The sequence below is a fragment of the Sebastes umbrosus genome, chromosome 1 (genome assembly GCF_015220745.1).
Source record: "Sebastes umbrosus isolate fSebUmb1 chromosome 1, fSebUmb1.pri, whole genome shotgun sequence".
Lineage (NCBI taxonomy): Eukaryota > Metazoa > Chordata > Actinopteri > Perciformes > Sebastidae > Sebastes > Sebastes umbrosus.
In genome coordinates this window covers 42,914,360-42,938,697 of record NC_051269.1, presented here as the reverse complement: position 1 = coordinate 42,938,697, position 24,338 = coordinate 42,914,360, and the positions used below count along the sequence as shown (strand labels likewise).

The window sequence follows — 24,338 nt, the reverse complement described above, 5'->3', positions numbered from 1 at the left end:
ATTTTTTGGTTTTGGTTTTCATAGTATAATATTACATATTTGACTTCCAGATTAATTGAATGATTTTAGTGTTATAATAATCCCGATAAAGCAGTGTTTTTGGATGAACTCTTTGGCTCTAACTGTGTGAAACTAACAGCGGAAGTGAGCAGCAGTGAACTCTCTTGGTTTCCTCCGTGTCTCTCTCTGTACGTGCCTCTGCGTCATGACGTCACGCCACCTCTCTCTCCGACTCTCTCACTGTACGTGCCTGTGCGTCATAACGTCACTCCTCCTCTCCCCGGTCAAACTCTCTCTGTACGTGCCTGTGCGTCATGACGTCTCGCCGCCTCCTCTCTCCCCGGTCAGACTCTATAATAAAAAATAATAAAAAATAATAAAAAATAATAAAAAATAATAAAAAATAAAAAAATAAAAAAATAAAAAAATAAAAAAATAAAAAAAATAATAAAAATAATAATAAAAAAAAATAATACAAATAAAATAATAAAATAATAAAATAATAATAAAATAATAACAATAATAATAATAATAAAAAGACCCTCTGTACGTGGCTGTGCGTCAAGACGTCATGACGTCACGCCTCCTCTCCCCGGTCAGTCTCTCTGATGGTTCCGTTAACCGACACATGGCCGCAGCCGGCAGCCATGAACCCAACAACAACAACTACTGACGATGTTTAACTAGCAGCTCTACAGGTTCCTCCATAGATTATTCCTCTACCGGCCGGCTGTCAGCACCGAGCCTCCGGTTCACTCTGCTCCGGTACCTCCCGGTTCTCCCGGTTCTCCCGGTTCTCCCGGTTCTCCGGTTCTCCTCCTCCTCCTGATGGGCGTCCAGGGCTTCCAGGAGTTCATCGAGAAGCAGCTGCCGGGCTGCGTGGTTCCGGTGGAGCTGCAGCAGCAGAGAGCTCCTCACAGCCCGCTGCGGCTGCTGGTGGACGCGGAGAACTGCCTGCACCGGCTGTACGGAGGCTTCTACACGGACTGGGTCAGCGGCGGCCAGTGGAACCACATGCTGGGCTACCTGTCCGCGCTGTCCAAGGCCTGCTACGCCGGCAACATCCAGCTGCTGGTCTGCTTCAACGGGGCGCTGGAGAAAGGCCGGCTGCACGAGTGGGTGAAGCGGCAGGTGACGGAGCGGCAGACCGCCCAGCAGATCATCAGCCACCTCCAGAACAAGGGCACTCCTCCACCCAAAGTCTGGTTCCTGCCTCCGGTCTGCATGGCCCACTGCATCCGCCTGGCGCTGCTCCGGTTCCGCGTCGGGGTGAGTAGAAAACACACCGGCCTGATGGAGCCTGCATCAGCCTCCATCAGCCTCCATCAGGCTCCATCAGCCTGCATCAGCCTCCATCAGGCTCCATCAGCCTCCATCAGCCTGCATCAGGCTCCATCAGCCTGCATCAGGCTCCATCAGCCTCCATCAGCCTCCATCAGCCTGCATCAGGCTCCATCAGCCTGCATCAGCCTCCATCAGGCTCCATCAGCCTCCATCAGCCTCCATCAGGCTCCATCAGCCTGCATCAGCCTCCATCAGCCTGCATCAGGCTCCATCAGCCTCCATCAGCCTCCATCAGGCTCCATCAGCCTGCATCAGCCTCCATCAGCCTGCATCAGGCTCCATCAGCCTGCATCAGGCTCCATCAGCCTCCATCAGCCTCCATCAGGCTCCATCAGGCTCCATCAGCCTCCATCAGCCTCCATCAGCCTGCATCAGGCTCCATCAGCCTCCATCAGCCTCCATCAGGCTCCATCAGCCTCCATCAGCCTCCATCAGGCTCCATCAGCCTGCATCAGGCTCCATCAGCCTCCATCAGCCTCCATCAGGCTCCATCAGGCTCCATCAGCCTCCATCAGGCTCCATCAGCCTCCATCAGCCTCCATCAGGCTCCATCAGCCTGCATCAGGCTCCATCAGGCTCCATCAGCCTCCATCAGGCTCCATCAGGCTCCATCAGCCTGCATCAGCCTCCATCAGGCTCCATCAGCCTCCATCAGGCTCCATCAGCCTGCATCAGGCTCCATCAGCCTCCATCAGCCTCCATCAGGCTCCATCAGCCTCCATCAGCCTGCATCAGGCTCCATCAGGCTCCATCAGCCTCCATCAGGCTCCATCAGCCTCCATCAGCCTCCATCAGGCTCCATCAGCCTGCATCAGGCTCCATCAGCCTCCATCAGGCTCCATCAGCCTGCATCAGCCTGCATCAGCCTCCATCAGCCTCCATCAGGCTCCATCAGCCTCCATCAGCCTCCATCAGGCTCCATCAGCCTGCATGAGGCTCCATCAGCCTCCATCAGGCTCCATCAGCCTCCATCAGCCTCCATCAGGCTCCATCAGCCTGCATCAGCCTCCATCAGCCTCCATCAGGCTCCATCAGGCTCCAGCAGCCTCCATCAGGCTCCATCAGCCTCCATCAGCATGCATCAGCCTCCATCAGGCTCCATCAGCCTCCATCAGCCTCCATCAGCCTCCAGCAGCCTCCATCAGGCTCGAGGCTGCTGAGCCTCCTGGAGCCGCTAGCAGCCTCCATCAGCCTCCAGCAGCCTGATGGAGGCTGCTGGAGGCTGATGGAGGCTGCTAGCTGTCCTCCATCTCTCCACTGATAACCTTCATCCCCCTCCATCACCCCCCATCTCCCTCCACCTCCATCACCACCTTCATCCCCCTCCACCACCACCTCCATCCCCCTCCACCACCTCCATCTCCCTCCATCACCCTCCATCACCACCTCCATCACCCTCCATCACCACCTCCATCACCCTCCACCTCCATCACCACCTCCATCACCTCCATCACCACCTCCATCACCCTCTACCTCCATCACCACCTCCATCACCACCTCCATCACCCTCCCCCTCCATCACCCTCCATCACCACCTCCATCACCCTCCACCTCCATCACCACCTCATCACCTCCATCACCCTCCACCTCCATCACCACCTCATCACCTCCATCACCACCTCCATCACCCTCCATCACCACCTCCATCACCCTCCACCTCCATCACCACCTCATCACCTCCATCACCCTCCACCTCCATCACCACCTCATCACCTCCATCACCACCTCCATCACCCTCCATCACCTCCATCACCACCTCCATCACCCTCCATCACCTCCATCACCACCTCCATCACCCTCCATCACCTCCATCACCACCTCCATCACCTCCATCACCACCTCCATCACCCTCCATCACCACCTTCACCACCTCCATCACCTCCATCACCACCTCCATCACCTCCATCACCACCTCCATCACCCTCCATCACCACCTCCATCACCTCCATCACCACCTCCATCACCCTCCATCACCTCCATCACCACCTCCATCACCCTCCATCACCTCCATCACCACCTCCATCACCACCTCCATCACCCTCCATCACCCTCCATCACCACCTCCATCACCTCCATCACCACCTCCATCACCTCCATCACCACCTCCATCACCTCCATCACATTTGGGATCTGGGGAGCTGAGTGTACGATAATAAAATGCGGTTTAGCTGTAACATGAGAAAGTTAGTGACCCGGCAGCCATGTTGAGATCAGTTGAGGAAATACCAAGCACCGCCCACCAGCCGGAGCACAGCCTCTCATCTCACAGCTAAACCGTGCACTACAAGATGATTCTGAGAACATCTGAGGAGAGAAATAGACATTAACGTAACAGATTATTGATTCATATTTGTCTAGTTTGACCGTTTGATCGGAGTTCCCGATTGATTGACAGCTGCCTCCGTTGAATGACCTGTGACTGGTCAAAGTCTCCCGTCATCACGGCTAGATCTCTAGTTTTCTCTCGGAACACTTGAATTACAATATGCTGAAAGGTTATTATGGAATGTTTTGCTCAATGATGCCAAATATATATATACATATATATATTTGGCATCATCATATATATCATCGTATATATCATATATATGATATATATATATATAAATATATATATCATATATATATATATATATATATATATATATATATATACTGCCTACTGAAGCTTTAATCAGTCAGCTATTTCCTCCATAAATCCATTAGTTCTTTGATCTATAAAATATGAAAAATGAATCGCCAAATATTTAGATAATCCATTTAAAAAAAAAATTAAAAACTGATTGCAGCTTCTTAAATGTGAATATGTTCTGGTTTCTTTCCTCCTCTGTGACGGTAAACTGAATATCTTCTGAGGCTCAACCCTCTGAAGCTAGTTTCTCTCTGGTCTCCGCCTCTCCTCAGGTTGTCCAGAGCATGGAGGACCACCACTTGGAGGTGATGGCCTTGTGCCGGGAGAACGGCTTCCACGGCCTGCTGGCCTACGACTCGGACTACGCTCTGTGCAACATCCCGTTCTACTTCAGCGCCCACGCCCTCAAACTGAGCCGCAACGGCAAGAGCCTCACCACCAGCCAGTACCTGATGCACGAAGTGGCCCGGCAGCTCGACCTCAACCCAAACCGCTTCGTCATCTTCGCGTCTCTTTTAGGTCGGTGGGTCGGGACCCGATGTAGATGATGGAAGTAGAGATGGTTTAAATGAGGTGGACTAACACGACTGGTGCTGTTTTCTAGGGAACCACATACTGCCTGATGAAGACCTGGCTGCCTTCCACTGGAGCCTGCTGGGTCCAGAGCATCCGTTAGCATCTCTGAAGGTAAAGATCTCTTTCTCCTGTCATCACAGAACTGTTAATACATACCACTGTTAATACACTGTTAATACACTGTTAATACACTGTTAATACACTGTTAATACACTGTTAATACATACCACTGTTAATACACTGTTAATACACTGTTAATACACTGTTAATACATACCACTGTTAATACACTGTTAATACACTGTTAATACATACCACTGTTAATACATACCCCCGACCCATTTTAGTCTGTTTAGGGAGGTCCAGGAGGTCTTTAGGGGGAGATAGCATAAAACTGCTCGTTGGACAACTGATCAATCTGAAACTGTTGAGGATCTTTCTTGAAAAGGACTTTTAGTTGTCGTGCTGTATTTGCCAAAGCTGGACCACCAGCTGCCACCAAGCAGGACGTACTGATGTGATTTGGCTAAATGTTCATGCGTGACCGTATATGTAATACAGGTTACAGTAATAGGCCGTTCATGTGTCGGTGAACGGTTGAGTCAAACAGTTGTACGACAGCAGCGTCGGACAGTTTCGGGGCTTTAGTGTATAAACGGTTCAGCTGTTAGTCTTCAGATGACACGCTGTGATTCAACAGAACGCCGTCTGGTTCACATGAGCAGCCGACTGAGGCTCAACTACCCACCACACTGACTCATCACACTTTACTGGTTTCTTTACTGGTTTAAAAGTAATAACAAATATAAATATATCATGGATTATATCGTCATGTTAACCTTAAAATGCCATGGAGTTTAAAAATAACCAAAGGAATGTGAAAAGACTCCTAATGTATGAATAAATATAATAGAAAAGATCACCAGACTAATGCATATTCACATTTACAGGACGTAAATGTCACTTTATTGGTTGCTGTGTAGTCAGTATTCAACCTGGGACATAAAGTCACATCTTCAGCAAAGAGAAATGTGTTTTTATCACATGAACAAACTGCTCCAAACACTATGTTGATAAAATGATAAAATTGTGTTCAAACTAACGTAAGTATTAAAGCTTATATTTAGATACTCTGTACTAAGTGTCTGGTTCTGCAGGCAATGAGTTTATTGCTGCTCATTTGGTGAAACACACCTCACAGCTCAGGTAATAAAGTAACTAGAAGGCTGCAGAGAAACTACGGCTCACTGGCAGAACACTTAAAGACACAGTGAGGTAACAACAAGTTCTGATTCTGTGTTCCTGCGTTCATTATTTAGTAATCTCCTCTTATATGCTTTATATGTCTCTTATACGTGGCAACGGTCTGTTATACATAGCAACGATCTGCTATACATAGCAACGGTCTGCTATACATAGCAACGGTCTGCTATACGTAGCAACGGTCTGCTATACATAGCAATGATCTGCTATACATAGCAACGATCTGCTATACATAGCAACGGTCTGCTATACATAGCAACGATCTGCTATACGTAGCAACGGTCTGTTATACATAGCAACGATCTGCTATACGTAGCAACGGTCTGCTATACATAGTAACGGTCTGTTATACACAGCAACGATCTGTTATACATAGCAATGATCTGCTATACGTAGCAACGGTCTGCTATACATAGCAACGGTCTGCTATACGTAGCAACGGTCTGTTATACATAGCAACGGTCTGCTATACGTAGCAACGGTCTGCTATACATAGTAACTGTCTGTTATACACAGCAACGATCTGTTATACGTAGCAACGGTCTGTTATACATAGCAACGGTCTGTTATACGTAGCAACGGTCTGTTATACGTAGCAACGGTCTGTTATACGTAGCAACGGTCTGTTATACGTAGCAACGGTCTGTTATACGTAGCAACGGTCTGGCAATTATAGACCGCAGAACGCCATGATTGACCAATCAGAATCAAGTATTCAACACAGCCGTGTAATAATAGTTGATAATGCATTACACCTGTTTGTATGTGATGCCTACTTAAAGATAGGGTGGACGATGTTGGAAAGCTAGCATAATGTGAATGTAGGATGGCCTCAGGAGCTCCGTCTAAACGTGTGTTATCGTTGATCAGGTGCGCGCCCACCAGCTGGTGCTCCCCCCCTGTGATGTCGTAATCAAAGCCGTGGCCGACTACGTCCGCAACATCCCCGACATCGCCGACCTGGAGGCCGTCGCCAAGGACATCTTCAAGCATTCACAGGTATGAAACGCAGAGCGGCGCCGATGTGTTTAGTGTTTGGAGGAGTGGATTTAAAGCAGACTGATCACACAATGAAGGAATCACATTCAAACACTGAAACATTAAGATTCAACCAGATGAAGAAACCTCGTCACAGCTCGGATTAACATATTAACATTTAGCTTTTACATTTTTGTTGATCTTGTTTTTTAAAGTGCTGCTATGAAGCTTCATTTTTTAAAGATATTGATGAAATGAAAGCTGTTGAGTTATGACCCATTCTGCTTCATTATGTACCGTTTGGTATGAAATATAAATTCAACCATCTACAATAGAAGGTTTATTTTTGAGTAGCTGCATTTTTGCTTCCTCAGTCATTTTATCAATCAAACTTTATTCATATAGCACCTTTCAAACCCGTCAAAGTGCTGGACAGACGACTGACAAAAATATAGAATGTTAAATATGGATTTAGAGACTAATGCCCCAAAACAACCAAGATAACAGTGAATAAGAAAGCAATAAAATATAGGTATTTAAGATAATAAAAGATAAAATAAAATACAAGGAAATAAAAAAAAACAATAAAATAAATGAATAAAAATTATGAAACTACACAAAATAATCAGATTGTTTTAAAATAATGACATTTTAATAAAATAAATAATAATAATGATCAGCAATAAAAAGTTAAATTAAACAAAATAGAGTCAAATTAACACTATAATGACGATAATTAAAATAAGTATAAACCATAAAATTATAAAACACTACATAAAAGACTAAATAGATGGTTTTTAGTTTACATTTGAAAATATTAATATTTCAAGCTCCTCTGAAGGTTTTAAATAGAAGAGAAGAAGCGGAGGATCGTGGTCTGGTGCACGGCCACGTAGTGCCTTATTATAAACTAATAAAAGAACTGTAAAATCAATAGGAGAACTAACCAAGGTAACAAGCGTAAAGACTTTAAAACAGGCGTGATGTTGCTCTCCTCTTGGTCTTAGTCAGCACTCGTAGTGAATAGTGGAAGTGAGAAAATATTTTATTGCACTTTTATTGCATTTTATTGCACTTTCACGTATAAATAAACGGAGCGCTGCTTTTACTTCCATGTTGTGCTTCATTCCTAATAAGACTTAGAATAAGGTTCACGTTTCACGTTTTACCCGTCTGCTCTCTGTTGAGACGGGCAAAATGAGTAATATACAGAATATTACTCATTTGTTTATGAGCAGAACGCACATTTTACACATCAATATCGCAGTTTTATTTAATATATATATATTTTATATATATATATATTTATATATATATATATATATATATTCTATATATATATATATATTTTATATTTATATATATATATATTTTATATTTATATATTTTATATATATATACATATTTTTTATATATATATATTTTATATATATATAATATATATATATATTTTATATATATATAATATATATATTTTATATATATATATAATATATATATATTTTATATATATATATAAAATATATATATTTTATATATTATATATATATATATATTATATAATAATATATATATCTGAATGTAAAACATTTGATGTAAAAATACTCTGATATAGATTTTATGACATATATCTGACATATAAAGAGATAAATGACAAGGGATTAAAACTGGGTCTTAAACTGAGGTTTTCTTCTTCTGTGGTATCCTCTGACTGCTCTTTGTTGTGTATTCATCATATTTAATGTTTTTCTTTTAGACGTGCACCGATGACAAAGTGGTCCGCTTCAAGAAGGCGGTGGATTATTACTCAGTGACCAGCAGACCGCCTCCCTTCCCTCCACAGTTAGGTGGGTTCCTGTCTTTATGTCTTGAGGTTAAATAATACTATTATCGGTGTTGAATCAGCAGCTTTAGTCTCTTTAGTCTATTTAGAGCAGCTGCAGGGGGTCAGATTAGGTCATCATTAACCTGGGTAGAACCACGTGTTACATAAATGTTAGAGATGAGAAACAAAGACAGAAATATCAGATCAGATGCAACTTAAATACAATTAAATAAGTGATTAATAAAATAAAAATAAAATATATTAAATTTATACAACTTAAATACAATTAAATAAGTGATTAATAAAATATATCAGAATCAGAATGGTGTTTATTGCCAGGTGTAAGAGGTATACACTAGGAATTTTCTTTGGCTTTGTTGGTGCAAGACAAACAGTATAATAACAAAAGAATAGATAAAACGTTAGAATAAAATAAGAATAAAAATGTACAATTTACAAAATAAGCTATAAACAAAAATAAGTTATACAACTTAAGTACAATTAAATAAGTGATTAATAAAATATATAAAATGTATACAACTTAAGTACAATTAAATAAGTGATTAATAAAATAGCAATAAAATAGAATAAATGTATACAACTTAAATGCAATAAAATAAATGAATAAAATGATAACAGTTCTGAATCAAAGGTCTGGCTGAATAAGTAGGTTTTAAGGTTGCAGCAGCTCTCACATCCTCAGGCAGCAGGTTCCAGCAGTCTGGAGCATAATGGCTAAAAGCTGCCTCACCAAAGGTTTTAGTCCTGCATCTGGAACAGCTAGACCTTGGAGTCTCTATACTGATATTTGTTGTCTCTGTTTCACAGTCAGACCAAAACCAGCAGGAGTTTCTGCTGCAGCGCCGTTTCCCAGAACGCTCAACATTCCTCAGGTGCCGCTGCCTGTAAAGCCTGCCGGGGTAAGACTGAAACACACTGAGCTCGACGGTAACGTACTGCAGGTGGTTCAGCTTCATGTTCCTCCTCTCCGTCTGCAGGTCCAGCTCTCGTACCCGGATCCTCTGGTGGAGCGCAGCCCAGCTCTGGACTCGGTGGAGAAGGGCCTCTCGCATCAGAACAGCTTCAGCAACATTCCTCCAGAAGGGAAGCACACGCCGCTGTACGAGAGGTCCTCTCCCATCAACCCGGGCCCCAACCACACAGAGGCTGCTTTCTTCAACGCCTCCTCCACCTCCACCTCCTCCTCCTCGGAGAACGACGAGAGCTCCGGCACAACTGCCAAGTGAGTTCAGCTCAACTCTCACTCTCTGTTACCGTCTCTGGTCACGGTGAAGCTCCTTACGCCTTCACACAGGTAGTCACACCGGTAGTCACACAGGTAGTCACACAGGTAGTCACACCGGTAGTCACACCGGTAGTCACACCGGTAGTCACACAGGTAGTCACACAGGTAGTCACACAGGTAGTCATACCTCGTCTTTTCCACAAATGTATGGTGAAGTACAGGGGAATGTTTTAGCGTGCTTTCAGTCTATAGAAGCTGCTTTATTACCTCCGTCAAGGCCGAGGAAGGAGGTTATGTTTACACCAGCGTTGGTTTGTTTGTTTGTCTGTCTGTTAGCAGGTTTACTCCAAAAGTCTGCGGTGGATGTGAATGAAATATTTTGGAGGGGTGGGGTGTGGCACAATTTTCGATTTTGGTGGTGATCCGGATCGTGAGCATTAAGACCTCAGGGTATAACACATGCACAGTGTAACTGATGAGGCGTGACCTCGCCTCCTTCTGAGAGCAGAGACATACGTGTGTGGATGTGTGGAGCTGCTGTCCATCCGCGGTGAGAAAGATCAAAGCGGTAGCAGACGGGATGAGAGACAGCGTAGTGTAACGTTCTACAGACATAACAAGGCTGAGGAAAGAGAGAGGCATCTGCCGATACGTTACACGGAAACACTCCGTGGTAATAACAAGCCGACCAGCTCACGGCACCGCCAGCTGGGAGCTGGGATCTGGTTTTAAAGTCACGTATCTTGGCGGAGGTCTGCGCTCTCCAAGGGACATTCTAGTTACGTCTGTTTTACTCTGTTTAAACAGACAACACATTATCCCTGCTTTACCTGGAACTAGTTCGCTCACAGTTACAGTTCATTCGGTGGTACCATGTCGATGTCAAGATTCTGTAAACATGACGGTACAGTTTTTGACAGTTCATGCCAGTTGTTCATGCCGTACTGCAGACTAACGCCGTTCCGGAGACAATAGATAATGGATTCGGGAAACAGTAAACTTACCATCAACACGTCCACACTATTTTTTCCCCTGATAATTCTACATAGTGAACAACAGATCTGTGTTGTAATCAGCAGGGCGAGAGCTGGTTGACGTTAACGGTTAGCTCCGTGCAGTACTGTGCTGCCCAGCGGCTGCTAACAGCTAACGTTAACTAGCTCTCGCCCTGCTGATTTCAACACGGGAGGTAACACTGATTTACGTTATGATGTAAGTATCGGGTGATGGTCATTTCTAACGTTATCATGATGTGCTCAAATGTAAACCTGTAAAATGTAGTTTTTGGTGAGAAACTTGAATAAATCCAGTTCAGGTCCCAACAGGCTGTCAAACTGAGGAGCGTCTCTTGTGCTGTGATTCTGGTTTCTTTTTCCTCGTCCTGATGATCGGCACATCTGGGTGATGCCGTCGAATGAACGTTAGCATGTTGGATGTGTTTCCATTCACTGACCCTGCATCGGTGGAGCAACGCCGACACGCCTTCCTCATCTTGTACACAACTCTCTCCATAGGTGGTCTTCCCGCTACCGGCGTTTAATTTGTGCTCGCCATAGTGTGACTGACTCGCACGCCAGTCAGCTTGTTAATTCCATAAACGCTGTCGGGTGTCAGCTCCACGCAACGCAGCGGAACACAAACAGCGACACATCTCCGACAGTATGATAATAATGACCTTCCTGTTCCCGGTCTGATAGTCTGTAGATATGTAGACTATAAACAAGATATAGTTTAATAAAATACAGATGTACCGACAGGATACAGTAGAGCACAGAGGCCGTTTCCATGACGACAAGCGCCCGTGTCTACCTGTCTGCTCACCTGAGGGGCGCGGTGATCCCGCGGATCCCAGCTGGACATCAGATGAGTAGCGGTCCTTAATGTGGCTCAGGACACATTCACTACACACTGCTAACAGAATGAGGTCATATGAGGCCCAGACCACCTCTGAATGTGGTCTGAAAGATCTGCTCTCAATGCGTCTTGAGTTCGTTCACATCTGTACTTAGAGCTGTCCACTTGTGATCGGATCGCTGAGAACGCATCTTAGTACCAGGTGTGAACCGGGTCTATGACTCCTCATTTGTGGCTCAAGTGTGAAGCTCCATCCACAGATGCAACACGGTGCTCAACAGAGGTTTCTATTCTTCTGGTCACGTGGTGCATTACATGACATTAATGTTGGTTTCCACCTGTGGAAGGAAAGATATCTGACATTAGGCTGTTCTAATTTTGCATAGTTGTATTTTATTTAAAGGTGATCAATGGTTTGTCTTTATTAAACTGAGTCATATGTCTGTTTCTTTAGTCATGTTAGTGACCACAAGGGAGGATGGGAGAAAAACGGACCTACTGCAGACCCACCAGAGGGAGGAGACCTGGCGGACCAAACACAGGTGAGTGAAACATCAGGAACTCTCAAAACCTGATCAGAAACCTCTCCAGATAACTAAAGTGTCCCCGTCTGTCCTCAGGCCGACCTCTTTGTGACCCCCGCCGTGATCCCGGGGTCACAGGCCCGAGGCCTCCACGGCCTGAACGCCCAGATCCCCTCGCTGCTCTCCATGCCCACCAGGAACCACATGGACATCACCATCCCGCCCCTCCCCGCCGTGGCCCCCGAGGTCCTCCGGGTGGCCGAGCACAGACACGGGAAGGGCCTCATGTACCCGTACATCTACCACGCTCTCACCAAGGTCAGCGGGTTGGACTCACCTGCACTCCTTCTGTCTTTTTATCTTATTCGTGTGCACGTAAAACTAAAGAAAGCTCCGGTAGTCACACGTCTAGTCCGAGTGATGCTCGGTAAACACAGACGGCGAGTGGAATGTGAAGTATGTATCTGTGGCGTTGTGCAGCGTTTAGGTTAACGGTGTGTCTTTGCAGGGAGAGATTAAGCTCTCCGTCACCATCGAAGACGAAGCTAACAAAGACCTGCCTTCAGCGGTGCAGCTGTTCCGGCCGATCCGTCAGTATGTTTACGGAGTTCTCTTCAGCCTGGCCGAGGCCAGGAAGAAGGCTGAGAGACTCGCCATGAGGAAGAACTGCCTCCCTGAATGTGAGTCCTGTGCTCAGAAAGCTCTTTTTATGTCGCTGTATCACATCCTGCACGGAGGCTTTTAGAGTTTAAATAGACGAGTCGACTGCGGAGGACAGAACCTGCCAAAATCAGAACTAAATAAATAAATAACTCAATAAATTAAATAAATATGTCATTAAATATAGCAGCCCTGTGATAGTCTGGTGACCTGGACAGGGGGTACCCCGCCTTCGCCCAATACCCACAACCCTGAATAGGTTAAATGGTTACAGATAATGCAAAAATTATATTAAACATAAATGTAGCCATTAATTAATTGATGAAATGTGACATAAATTTATATTTCTGTTTTAATTTTCTTTTTTTAATTTATCTTTCTTTGTATTAATTCCCTTATGTATTTACTATTCTCTTTAATTTTCCCTTTTATTTATCTACTTATGTATTTATTTTTTATTACATTTTAAATGTATTTATTTATTTTTTAATTTATTTGTTTAGTTATTTTTTGAATTTATTTTTAAATGTATTTATTTATTTCTGCATTTATTTATTTATTTATTTATATATTTATTTATTTATTTTTCCCTTTGCATTTCACCCTGTATTTATTTCCCCAAACTTCTTTCCTTTCATTCTTTTAAAAAAATAAATTCCAAAATGTATAAATAAATACATTTAAAATATAATAAAATAAATACATAGATAAATAAAAAAGGAAAATTAAACACAAGTAAATAAATAAGGGAATTAATACAAAGAAAAAGCAAATTAAAACAGAAATATCAATTTCTGTCACTTTATTATCAATTAATTAATGGCTACATTTATTTTTTATATTTTTGCTACATTTAGTGACATTTATTTATTTACTCATTTATTTTTTATATTGACAGGTTCTAACCTCCATAGTCGACTAGTCTAAAAGTAGGAAAACACTCAAAAGAAAAAGTAGGGTTCTATAAATACTTCTAATTTATCTGATTTTTTTTTTTTATGTTTGTCTGTTTTGTTTTTCAGTTGAATTAAATTTAAAGTTCAAGAAAATCTACTGTTAAAGACTTTTTTTCTTTAAGATTAATAAATGTACGATGTTTCCAAAGTCAATGACTAATCATATTAAATAATTATATTTGTAGCCGTAACGGAGTAGCTCTGCCTGATCTCTGTGTCCCCTGTCGTCCTCCAGACACTCAGGTCCTGGTCAAAGAGTGGGCCGCCTACAAAGGGAAGTCTCCCCACACTCCAGAGCTGGTGGAGGCTCTGCCCTTCAGGGAGTGGACCTGTCCCAACCTCAAGAAGCTGTGGCTGGGGAAGGCCACCGAGGACAAGAACCGCAGGATGAGAGCCTTCCTGGCCTGCATGCGCTCCGACACGCCGGCCATGCTGAACCCAGCCAACGTGCCCACGCCCCTCATGGTGCTCTGCTGCGTGCTGCGGTGAGTTCACGGACAACATGTGAGCTATACTGTATTACACCTGGTGACATGTCTGTTCGGTTCTCCTGTGCATTTGTGTTCCACTACAACGAAAACTACAGAAAATGAAGTGCATATAAAGGGAGTGAGGATTTATTTGTAACACTGTTGACTTTCTGTGTTTTGCTTCAGGTTTATGTTACATTGGCCGGGAGTAAGAATTTTGCGTCGTAACGAACTTGACGCTTTCCTAGCCCAAGCACTTTCTCCTAAACTTTATGAGCCTGACCAGCTGCAGGAACTGAAGGTGACTGTGTAGTGTTTATGATATGAGGAGTGGCTGAGCAAACGCAACACCACGTCATCAATGTCCCGGCCGTAACCTGACATCCAATTGGTCTGTGAGCTGTTAAAGGGAGAGTTCAGGTGTTTCTCAGTGGGGTTGTATGAGGTTCTTCTCCATAGTCAGTGTGTTACCTACAGTAGATGTTCTTCTCCATAGTCAGTGTGTTACCTACAGTAGATGTTCTTCTCCATAGTCAGTGTGTTACTACAGTAGATGTTCTTCTTCATAGTCAGTGTGTTACCTACAGTAGATGTTCTTCTCCATAGTCAGTGTGTTACCTACAGTAGATGTTCTTCTCCATAGTCAGTGTGTTACTACAGTAGATGTTCTTCTCCATAGTCAGTGTGTTACCTACAGTAGATGTTCTTCTCCATAGTCAGTGTGTTACTACAGTAGATGTTCTTCTCCATAGTCAGTGTGTTACCTACAGTAGAGGTTCTTCTTCATAGTCAGTGTATTACCTACAGTAGATGACGGTCGGCACGCCTCCAGTTTAGAGAAACAGACAGAAGTTACTGCACGGGAGTAAAGTAATGTACTGATGTGGACACCTAAAAGAATCAATATCAGTTTAAAGCAGCAGGGGGTGAGATCGGACCAATATGATTAACGCTATATCGTGACAGTAGTACATGAAACATGTAACCTGAAAAACATCATGTCCTCCGGTGTCCTCCGGTGTCTTCCGGTGTCTTCCGGTGTCTTCCGGTGTCCTCCGGTGTCCTCCGATGCTCCTACCGGCATCTGCAAGATTTCCCAGACCGGAGGAAAACAAGCAGTAAGAGCTGATCTGAGGTCTGCTGTCCAGCTGCCGTCTATGAGAGCCGGTTGTCAATCACTCTGAACTCTGATCAAACGGTGAAACTAGGCAGCGCTGATCAAATATGAATCAATATTCTGTTACGTTAATGTCTATTTCTCTCCTCACATGTTCTCAGAATCATCTTGTAGTGAAGGTTTAGCTGTAACATGAGAACGTTTGTGACGCCGCCGCCACATGACCGGAGCACAGCCAGTAGGAACGCTCTCTCTCTCTGAAATGACCTGTGATTGGTCAAAGTCTCCCGTCACGGGCTAGATGTTCTAAAGCCTGAAAACAGAGCCATGAGGAGGAGCAGGAGTCTAGTTATCTCTCAGAACACTTGAATTACAATATGCTGAAAGGTTATTATGGGATTTTTGACTACTGAAGCTTTAATTGTATAGCTAGAATAATTTCACAGCTTTACTTCGCCATTCCGACGGGGAACTAAAGCTGTTGTATCCATCTCACCAAAGCCAGACTCCATTTAAAAAAAACTGTAATTTGACCGCTGCTTTGATCACTTGGTTAGTTTGTGTTATTGTGTGACTTTAGTTAGTTCAGATTCATCAAAGTCACACAATAACACAAACTAACTACCTGATGGAGGCAGTGGTAGACCAGCAGCTCCTCTGATCTGAGAGGGAAAATTACTGTTTTTTTCAATGGAGTCTGGTGGCTTTGAAGAGAGCATAGATAACGGCTTCAGTTCCCCGTCAGAAACACAGACTGTATCTCTGTCTGACGGCGAGGTAACGCGGTGAAAATATTCTAAATATAGCGTACACTTAAACTGATTTTGATTCTTTTAGGTGTCTAGAATACATTTAACTGCTGCCCCCCGTCCACAGCAGGACATTAGTTTGGTTACTCCTGTCTGTTTCTCTAAACTGGAGGCGTGCCGACCATCATCTACTGTAGGTAATACACTGACTATGGAGAAGAACCTCTACTGTAGGTAACACACTGACTATGGAGAAGAACATCTACTGTAGGTAATACACTGACTATGAAGAAGAACATCTACTGTAGGTAATACACTGACTATGGAGAAGAACCTCTACTGTAGGTAACACACTGACTATGGAGAAGAACATCTACTGTAGGTAATACACTGACTATGGAGAAGAACATCTACTGTAGGTAATACACTGACTATGAAGAAGAACATCTACTGTAGGTAATACACTGACTATGAAGAAGAACATCTACTGTAGGTAATACACTGACTATGGAGAAGAACATCTACTGTAGGTAATACACTGACTATGAAGAAGAACATCTACTGTAGGTAATACACTGACTATGAAGAAGAACATCTACTGTAGGTAATACACTGACTATGGAGAAGAACATCTACTGTAGGTAATACACTGACTATGAAGAAGAACATCTACTGTAGGTAATACACTGACTATGAAGAAGAACATCTACTGTAGGTAATACACTGACTATGAAGAAGAACATCTACTGTAGGTAATACACTGACTATGGAGAAGAACCTCTACTGTAGGTAACACACTGACTATGGAGAAGAACATCTACTGTAGGTAATACACTGACTATGAAGAAGAACATCTACTGTAGGTAATACACTGACTATGAAGAAGAACATCTACTGTAGGTAATACACTGACTATGGAGAAGAACATCTACTGTAGGTAATACACTGACTATGAAGAAGAACATCTACTGTAGGTAATACACTGACTATGAAGAAGAACATCTACTGTAGGTAATACACTGACTATGGAGAAGAACCTCTACTGTAGGTAACACACTGACTATGGAGAAGAACATCTACTGTAGGTAATACACTGACTATGGAGAAGAACATCTACTGTAGGTAATACACTGACTATGGAGAAGAACATCTACTGTAGGTAACACACTGACTATGGAGAAGAAGCTCATACAACCCCACTGAGAAACACCTGAACTCTCCCTTTAACAGCTCTAAACGTCACTTTGATTGCGAGTATTGACTCCTGTTAGAGTTCATGTTGTTGTGTTTCTCTGGACACTCCTCATATTCTGCAAACCAAACAACGTCCTCGACAAAACGCCGTTTTGTACGAGCACGTTGTTCCTGAAGCCGTAGCTTTGCACTAAAGAGATGCTTTGAGGGGTTCTCGTGTCGCGTGTGGATGGTTTTATCAACTCCATGTCTCCGACCGAGCTCTCCTCTCATTTGGCCTTCTGTTGTTAACGTAAACCATCCACACCAGCTGTTCGCTTTGGTCCTCGTGGTCTGTCTGTGTGTCGGCCTGTCTGCTCTTCGCTGTGCCACATCGTCCAGGTAGCGTCTGCTGGATGAGTAGCCGGGGAGTGAATGGGCTGCTTCCGCTTGCTCTGTGCTTTGCTTTGCACTTCATTAATGTGAATGAGCTCAGTGGAGGCTGCTAGAGGAACACTATACCGTCTTTACGTCTTGACATTTCTGGATGTTTTCTCTTCTGCAGATCGACAACCTGGACCCTCGAGGAGTCCAGCTGGCGGCTCTGTTCATGAGCGGCGTGGACATGGCGCTGTTCGCCAACGACGCGTGCGGACAGCCGATCCCGTGGGAGCACTGCTGTCCCTGGATGTACTTTGACGGCAAGCTGCTTCAGAGTAAACTCATCAGGGCCAACAGGGAGAAGGCCCAGCTCATTGACCTCTGTGATGGTCAGGTAACATCATCATCTACACGCCACCGCACGCACGAGTCAGCAAAACATGCTCAGACTTAGTGACGCCAAAATCATAACTTTGATACGATACCCGCCTAAATATCTCGCTACGATGCTGAAACGATACCAGGGCCAAAATCTAAAACATCAGGAAAAGTAATGAAATAATAAATGATGGAATGTATTTTAAATATGTTAAAATATATTAATTAAAAACTAGTGTCCCTTATACTTGAGTTTATGGGATTTCTTTGATTGTTAACTTTATATTTGCAACCAGATATCACTCATTAAACCGCATTTTTATTTATTTATTTATTTTAAACTTGCAATAATGCAATGTAACTTACAGTTTGTAATTACAATAGTTTATAAACCAGTTTTAAGTAGTTGAGCTTAGAAACAAAAATAAGTACACCAGATAAAACATCAGCATTCATAATTGAAATAAAATTTAAAAAATAATAATAATAATAATAATAATAATAATAATAATACAAAGAGAAAAAAGTAATAATAATAAATTAGATAAACAAATAAATTGATTAAAAAAAAACATTTTTAAGGCTTTTATTTGTAAAACAGCGCCCCCGTCGGTGCATCAGTAACAGTTCAGGCGGAGAGTGGTACTGCAGCTCAGGAGACAGTGAGAGGCTTTTATAGATTAATTATAAATTCAGATAAAGTTCTGTGAGAAGTTGATGAGAGAAAAGCTGCTAAAATCAGGAAGACACCACAGTAACATCCTTAGTTGTTCAAATTCTTTTTTATGCCTCCGCGCCTTTCTGGTTGTCCGTCGACCCATTCTAGTGAACACGTGTCTCAGGAACGAATAATTCCAGCTCGTTCTAGGCTGCATTATTGTGACGGGGACCTGTTCCTGTTTAAACCTGCACACATTTTGATGCTCAGCTTCCAGTTTCTTTTTACCAATAACTGCTGATTTCTTCTATCCTTATTCAACTGTTGCTCAGAGATATGGATGTTAATAATTAATCGTTCAACCGTTAACCGACATTTAGCATTTTAACCGATTAACGCTATCGGTTAAAACGGTTAAAAGAAATATGAATAATTAATTAAAAAGCTGAGAAAAACTCGTCAGAGAGTCTGAGCCGGCGTTACAGATACAGGAAGTTGGCTCCCGTAGCATTTATTCACCGACAAATAAACTGTACACTCACTGTCTGCTACACCTACGTTCACAGCTAGAACGCCACCAACAACACACACACGGTCTGTCGGTAACTCGAATCCGGGCAGACAGAGTATCGTTCCACCGGGCAGACACACAGCTGACAACCTGCTAAACTAAACTAAATGTGCGGTGGAGATTTCTACTGGGAAAGTGGCTGCATGTCTGCGACACTACACGCAGCATCGTGGCTGCTAAGTTAACGCTCCCGGACGGTGAACTGGTTGTCTGTTGTGCTCCTGCAGCTGGTACACCGCTGCATGCGAGGCACACATCTTGTCGGTTAACGGTTAATAATCGGTTAACGAGGGTCGGTTATTGGTTAAGAACCTTTTTCTAAACTAGCATCCCTAGACAGAGAGATCTTTGTCTCTTTCTGCTCTTCCTGTCGTCCGTCTGGTTGAACCGTTGGACAGCGTTTTGTTCTTCATGTACAGAACAAACCCTTCATCCTAAATAACGTCTCTTAGTAAAGAGGACTTTCTACGAGCTAAAAGACCGTTCAGAACACGAGAGTATACATACAACACCGCTTCAAATACTCCGTACCCAAACTGATCACAGCTAACGTTGACTCAGCTCGTGCTGTCGTTCACGTTATTCAGAACCTTATTAATGAGTTTACTATGCTAACCTACGTCACTGCTTTATGCTAACGGCTGAGTGGGCGTTATTTGAAAAAAACAACAGAAAATAACTCCGATGGACCCGCCTTCTCCTGGTCTTGGAATATTACCCACCTCCCCCGGTGCCGTAATATTTGTTTTATCTACAAAGGGCCCAACGCGGCGTCGTAGGATTATCATACCACCACCAATTGTGCAATTATTCTTTTTCATATTTTGGGCCGAGTAAGAAGAGGAGGAACAGGAAGTATCTCTCGTCTGTTGATGGTCATAATGTGTCTTGAAGACGACCAGACGTTAACGTTGTGACGTGTTTGTCTTCAGGCTGAGCTGGTTGCCAAAGTGGAGAAGATGCGTCAGAGCATCCTGGAAGGTCTCAACTTCACTCGGCCTCCTCACCCTCCTCCGTTCCCCCCCCTGCCGCCGCCGCCTCACGGGATGCCTTTCTACCCCCTCGCTGGCTCCTTCTACCCCCCGCCGCACCCCATGATGCCTCCTCAGGGGAGACTCAGAGGGATGCCTGGTGGGTTCACTTACTGCTCTTCAGATAGACCAGGGACCAGGATGTGAATAGTATTTGTGTTCTAGACCAGGGACCAGGATGTGAATAGTATTTGTGTTCTAGACCAGGGACCAGGATGTGAAGAGTATTTGTGTTCTAGACCAGGGACCAGGATGTGAATAGTATTTGTGTGGTAGACCAGGGACCAGGATGTGAAGAGTATTTGTGTTCTAGACCAGGGACCAGGATGTGAATAGTATTTGTGTTCTAGACCAGGGACCAGGATGTGAAGAGTATTTGTGTGGTAGACCAGGGACCAGGATGTGAATAGTATTTGTGTGGTAGACCAGGGACCAGGATGTGAATAGTATTTGTGTTCTAGACCAGGGACCAGGATGTGAAGAGTATTTGTGTTCTAGACCAGGGACCAGGATGTGAAGAGTATTTGTGTGGTAGACCAGGGACCAGGATGTGAGTAGTATTTGTGTCCTAGACCAGGGACCAGGATGTGAACTGGATCAGTACCCATCGTGGATTCAGCTGCTCAGATAAACACTTCTTGTTTTTCCTCCTCCAACCAGCACTTGAAGGAATCTCCTCGCAGGGCGGGAAGCTGGAGATAGCCGGCACCGTGGTGGGTCAGTGGGCCGGGACCCGACGCTGCCGAGGAAGAGGAGGCTTCCCCGTCCAGGTGGTGTCCGTCGGTGGACCCAACAGAGGGTGAGTACAGAGAAGAACATGAGATGTACTCTATTGTTATTATCTCTGTGTAAACTAAACGTGTTTCTGTGTTGTGCAGTCGTCCCAGAGGAGTGATCTCCACGCCCGTCATCAGGACGTTCGGTCGGGGAGGAAGGTTCCAGGCTCGAGCCTTCAAGAGTCAGGTAGTCTTCCTGGTGAGTGATGAAATGATGAATCACTCTGTCATCACTGTCTCACCAACAGTTGTTCTCAGGACTAAATGAGTTTGAAGGGCAGACGTGTTTAAACCCCACTGGCCTGGAGAACCTCAACAACAAATCACATTAAAGGAATACTTTAATAACTATATTTTATATATATTTTATATATATTTTAAGAAATATTTTAAAAATATTTGAAGCTTCGGTGAGAAATATCATTTAATGTTTGATATATTTTACATAAAAAACATTATATACACGGTAAATTACAGTGTTCGAATCACACCGTGGAGGGAGGGTAGTGTCCACAGTACTGTACTGTACTTTATCGTCATCTATAGTGGTTATTTGCATAAAAACACACAATTCAAATGATTATGAATATTTGCTTTGATTAAAAAATCTTGGTAAGTTGTTATGAAGTTAAACCAAAAACTACATTTTACGAGATTACATTTGAACACATCATGATGACGTTGTAATTTACCATCACCCGATTTTTCCTGAGACAACTTTGAACGCCTCATAATAATAACTCAATGGCACCTCCATTAACGTTAGTAGCTCCGTTATTTATCCAGTCAGGACTGTGCTGCTAACGGCTGCCAACAACTAACGTTACTAACTCTCCTGCTGCTGATTTAAACACAGGTTTGTTGTTCAGTGTCGCTTTATCAGGGAACAAATAGGGCTCACCCCCTCAGGTTTAGTAGCACCACGCTGTTGAGCGCTTCTTTTCTTCTCCCCCGTGTCTCCGGTCCCAATCAAACTGAAACAGCGTGCGTCTGCGTCATTGTGCAGCGTAACTGTGGGAAAGCATCAATAATAGGAATCGATAGTCACGGAGGCATGAGATGCCAAGAAAGCGGACAACTACGGTTTTCTATTCCCATCACTAGTGTTTTCCCTGTCTGCCAAAGTGGCGGTTGTCCTGATGATTTTACCCGCCATTGACAACAATTTACCCGCATTTGGCGGTTGTCGGGTGATCATTTCAGACTTTGCCTTTAAGCTTACAATGTTGGAACTTTAAATTGAATGCGTCAAAGGACATATGGACTAAGATACTATAGGTGAAATGTAAGTTCCTTAAAAAACTGGAAAACAACCTAGCACCTCTTACGATGCTTCAACGTAGACTGAATGTTCCTTCACAGAGTTCTAAACACAGCTGTTGCTCTTTTCACTGTTTAATCACAGAGCAACAGCAGAATCTCTAACCATCGTTGGAGCATTCAGCGCTGGATGAGTGGGAACTAAACGCTCCCTCAGCTCGTCTCTGTGCTGGTTAATACCCGTCTATTCTACTGATAATGAACTCCATAATGGCTCTCCAGTCTTTTTGGTCCTTACCAGGACTCTCAGCCCTCATCTGTATTTTCTCCATGTTGCACATGATTTAAATGAACAAAGTCAGGATTTTTGACTGTACATGTGTGCACATCTTTGATATTCAACTTGTTATGAGTTCATAGATACCAAATACTTGATTGTGCTCCTTGTAGTTTCTGAGATACATACAGACATTTCTTATCATGCTATATTTAGTATTTAGGCACAAAAGACTGTTGTTTCCTAAAATATAACGGAGTCTATTGCAAAAAGCGTAGACCCATCATGTGCCCAAATACTAGATATAATGTTATAAAAAAAAAACTCACTTTTTCAGCCAAACGGTTTGACTGACTTTGAAAATATCTTCACGTTCGAGCTCAGGGAAGCCCAGGGAACACTTCGGGCACAAATGGGTGAAAGAAGAACGGTCACAGTCGCTGTCTTTGGCATCAGATTAACATCCTTTGTGTCTGTCCTGTCCTCCAGAGTAAACCCGCTCATAAGCCGGCTCATACGTCTGCACATGATGCGGAGGAGAAGGAGAGAAAGAATCCCAAACCTGAGGAGACAAAGTCTTCCCCGGTCCCGCTCGACGACGGCTCGACCGCGGAGAACGGCGTGGAGGAGGACAAAGAGCTGGACCGGCTGAATGGAGACAAAGGGGACCGCGGGGCTCTCATCCAACCTGAAAGTGCCTTTAGCAGCGACTCCAAGACGTGCAACAACTCTAACGCTCACTTAAATGCACTAAACGTAGACGGCGGCTGCCACAGAGACGAAGGTCTGGAGGCCGCCGCCGTCTTCAAACAAGAAGAGTAATGTTATTTTTCTAGAGAGGGTGAAGGATGAAAGGTAGAGCCGGGTTAGGAGATCTGAACGCCTCCAGAGAGTCACATAAAGATGAAATCCCTCTCAGTAAACACATGAGATAGTTTAAGGAGTCGTTCACTCCGTCACCAACATGGTTATGAGGATGATACGTTTTCTTTTTCAGTAGAATATTAAAGCTCCGAGAAGCTTTATTAATTTGAGTTCTTATAGGTTGATGCTACGTCACCATAGTACCGTTGTCAATTTTGTGTTGTCTGCTTAACGAACGCCAAACGGTGTAACGAGGAAATGCAACCACTTTGTGTTTTATTGAAGCGACTCTGTCCGTCGGTTCAGAGGAGCTGAACTCATTTAGCTGTAACGTTTAAAGAAACGTCTCTAAAAATCAGACGCAAAAAGATCAAACTCTGATGCTCAACTGGAGTCAGACGTGTTAACCGCTTCAACAGAAACCTTCTGCATGGTTCACAGGTCCAACAGGTGTGTAGTTATTATGCATGTCGTCCTTTTTCTTCCATCTTTACGAGTGACTTTAAACGAGCGGCTAAACATCAGCAACGCCCCATAAAAAGGTGTTAACTGTTTGATTTGTTCTGACCTTGACGTTATCTACCCCACTTTGAATTAATAATAGTGTATTCACACAGTATTGTTCTGTCTGCTGTTTTTCTGCATTAGTCAAAAGAAAATCACATAAAAAGCTTTAATGAAAATCACCTCTTTCTGTAGCTGAAGGCAACGAGCTCGACCTTCCGATTAGCCGTCAGCCTGTAATCAACTCTGAGACTTTAGTGTTGTTTTCACTT

The 24,338-nt window shown here is 43.6% G+C and overlaps 1 protein-coding gene across 1 annotated transcript; it reads left to right on the top strand.

The window, feature by feature from the left end:
* Positions 1 to 556: 556 nt before the first annotated feature.
* On the top strand, positions 557 to 24,338 carry LOC119487406 (constitutive coactivator of PPAR-gamma-like protein 1 homolog). Its single transcript, XM_037768264.1, has 17 exons — positions 557 to 1,269; positions 4,249 to 4,495; positions 4,581 to 4,663; positions 6,685 to 6,813; positions 8,549 to 8,639; positions 9,446 to 9,537; positions 9,616 to 9,860; positions 12,172 to 12,259; positions 12,338 to 12,559; positions 12,750 to 12,921; positions 14,093 to 14,342; positions 14,514 to 14,628; positions 17,932 to 18,141; positions 20,287 to 20,485; positions 21,046 to 21,184; positions 21,264 to 21,360; positions 23,188 to 24,338. The coding sequence occupies exons 1-17, from the start codon at positions 829 to 831 to the stop codon at positions 23,518 to 23,520; spliced, it is 3,153 nt and encodes a 1,050-aa protein (XP_037624192.1). The 5' UTR covers positions 557 to 828; the 3' UTR covers positions 23,521 to 24,338.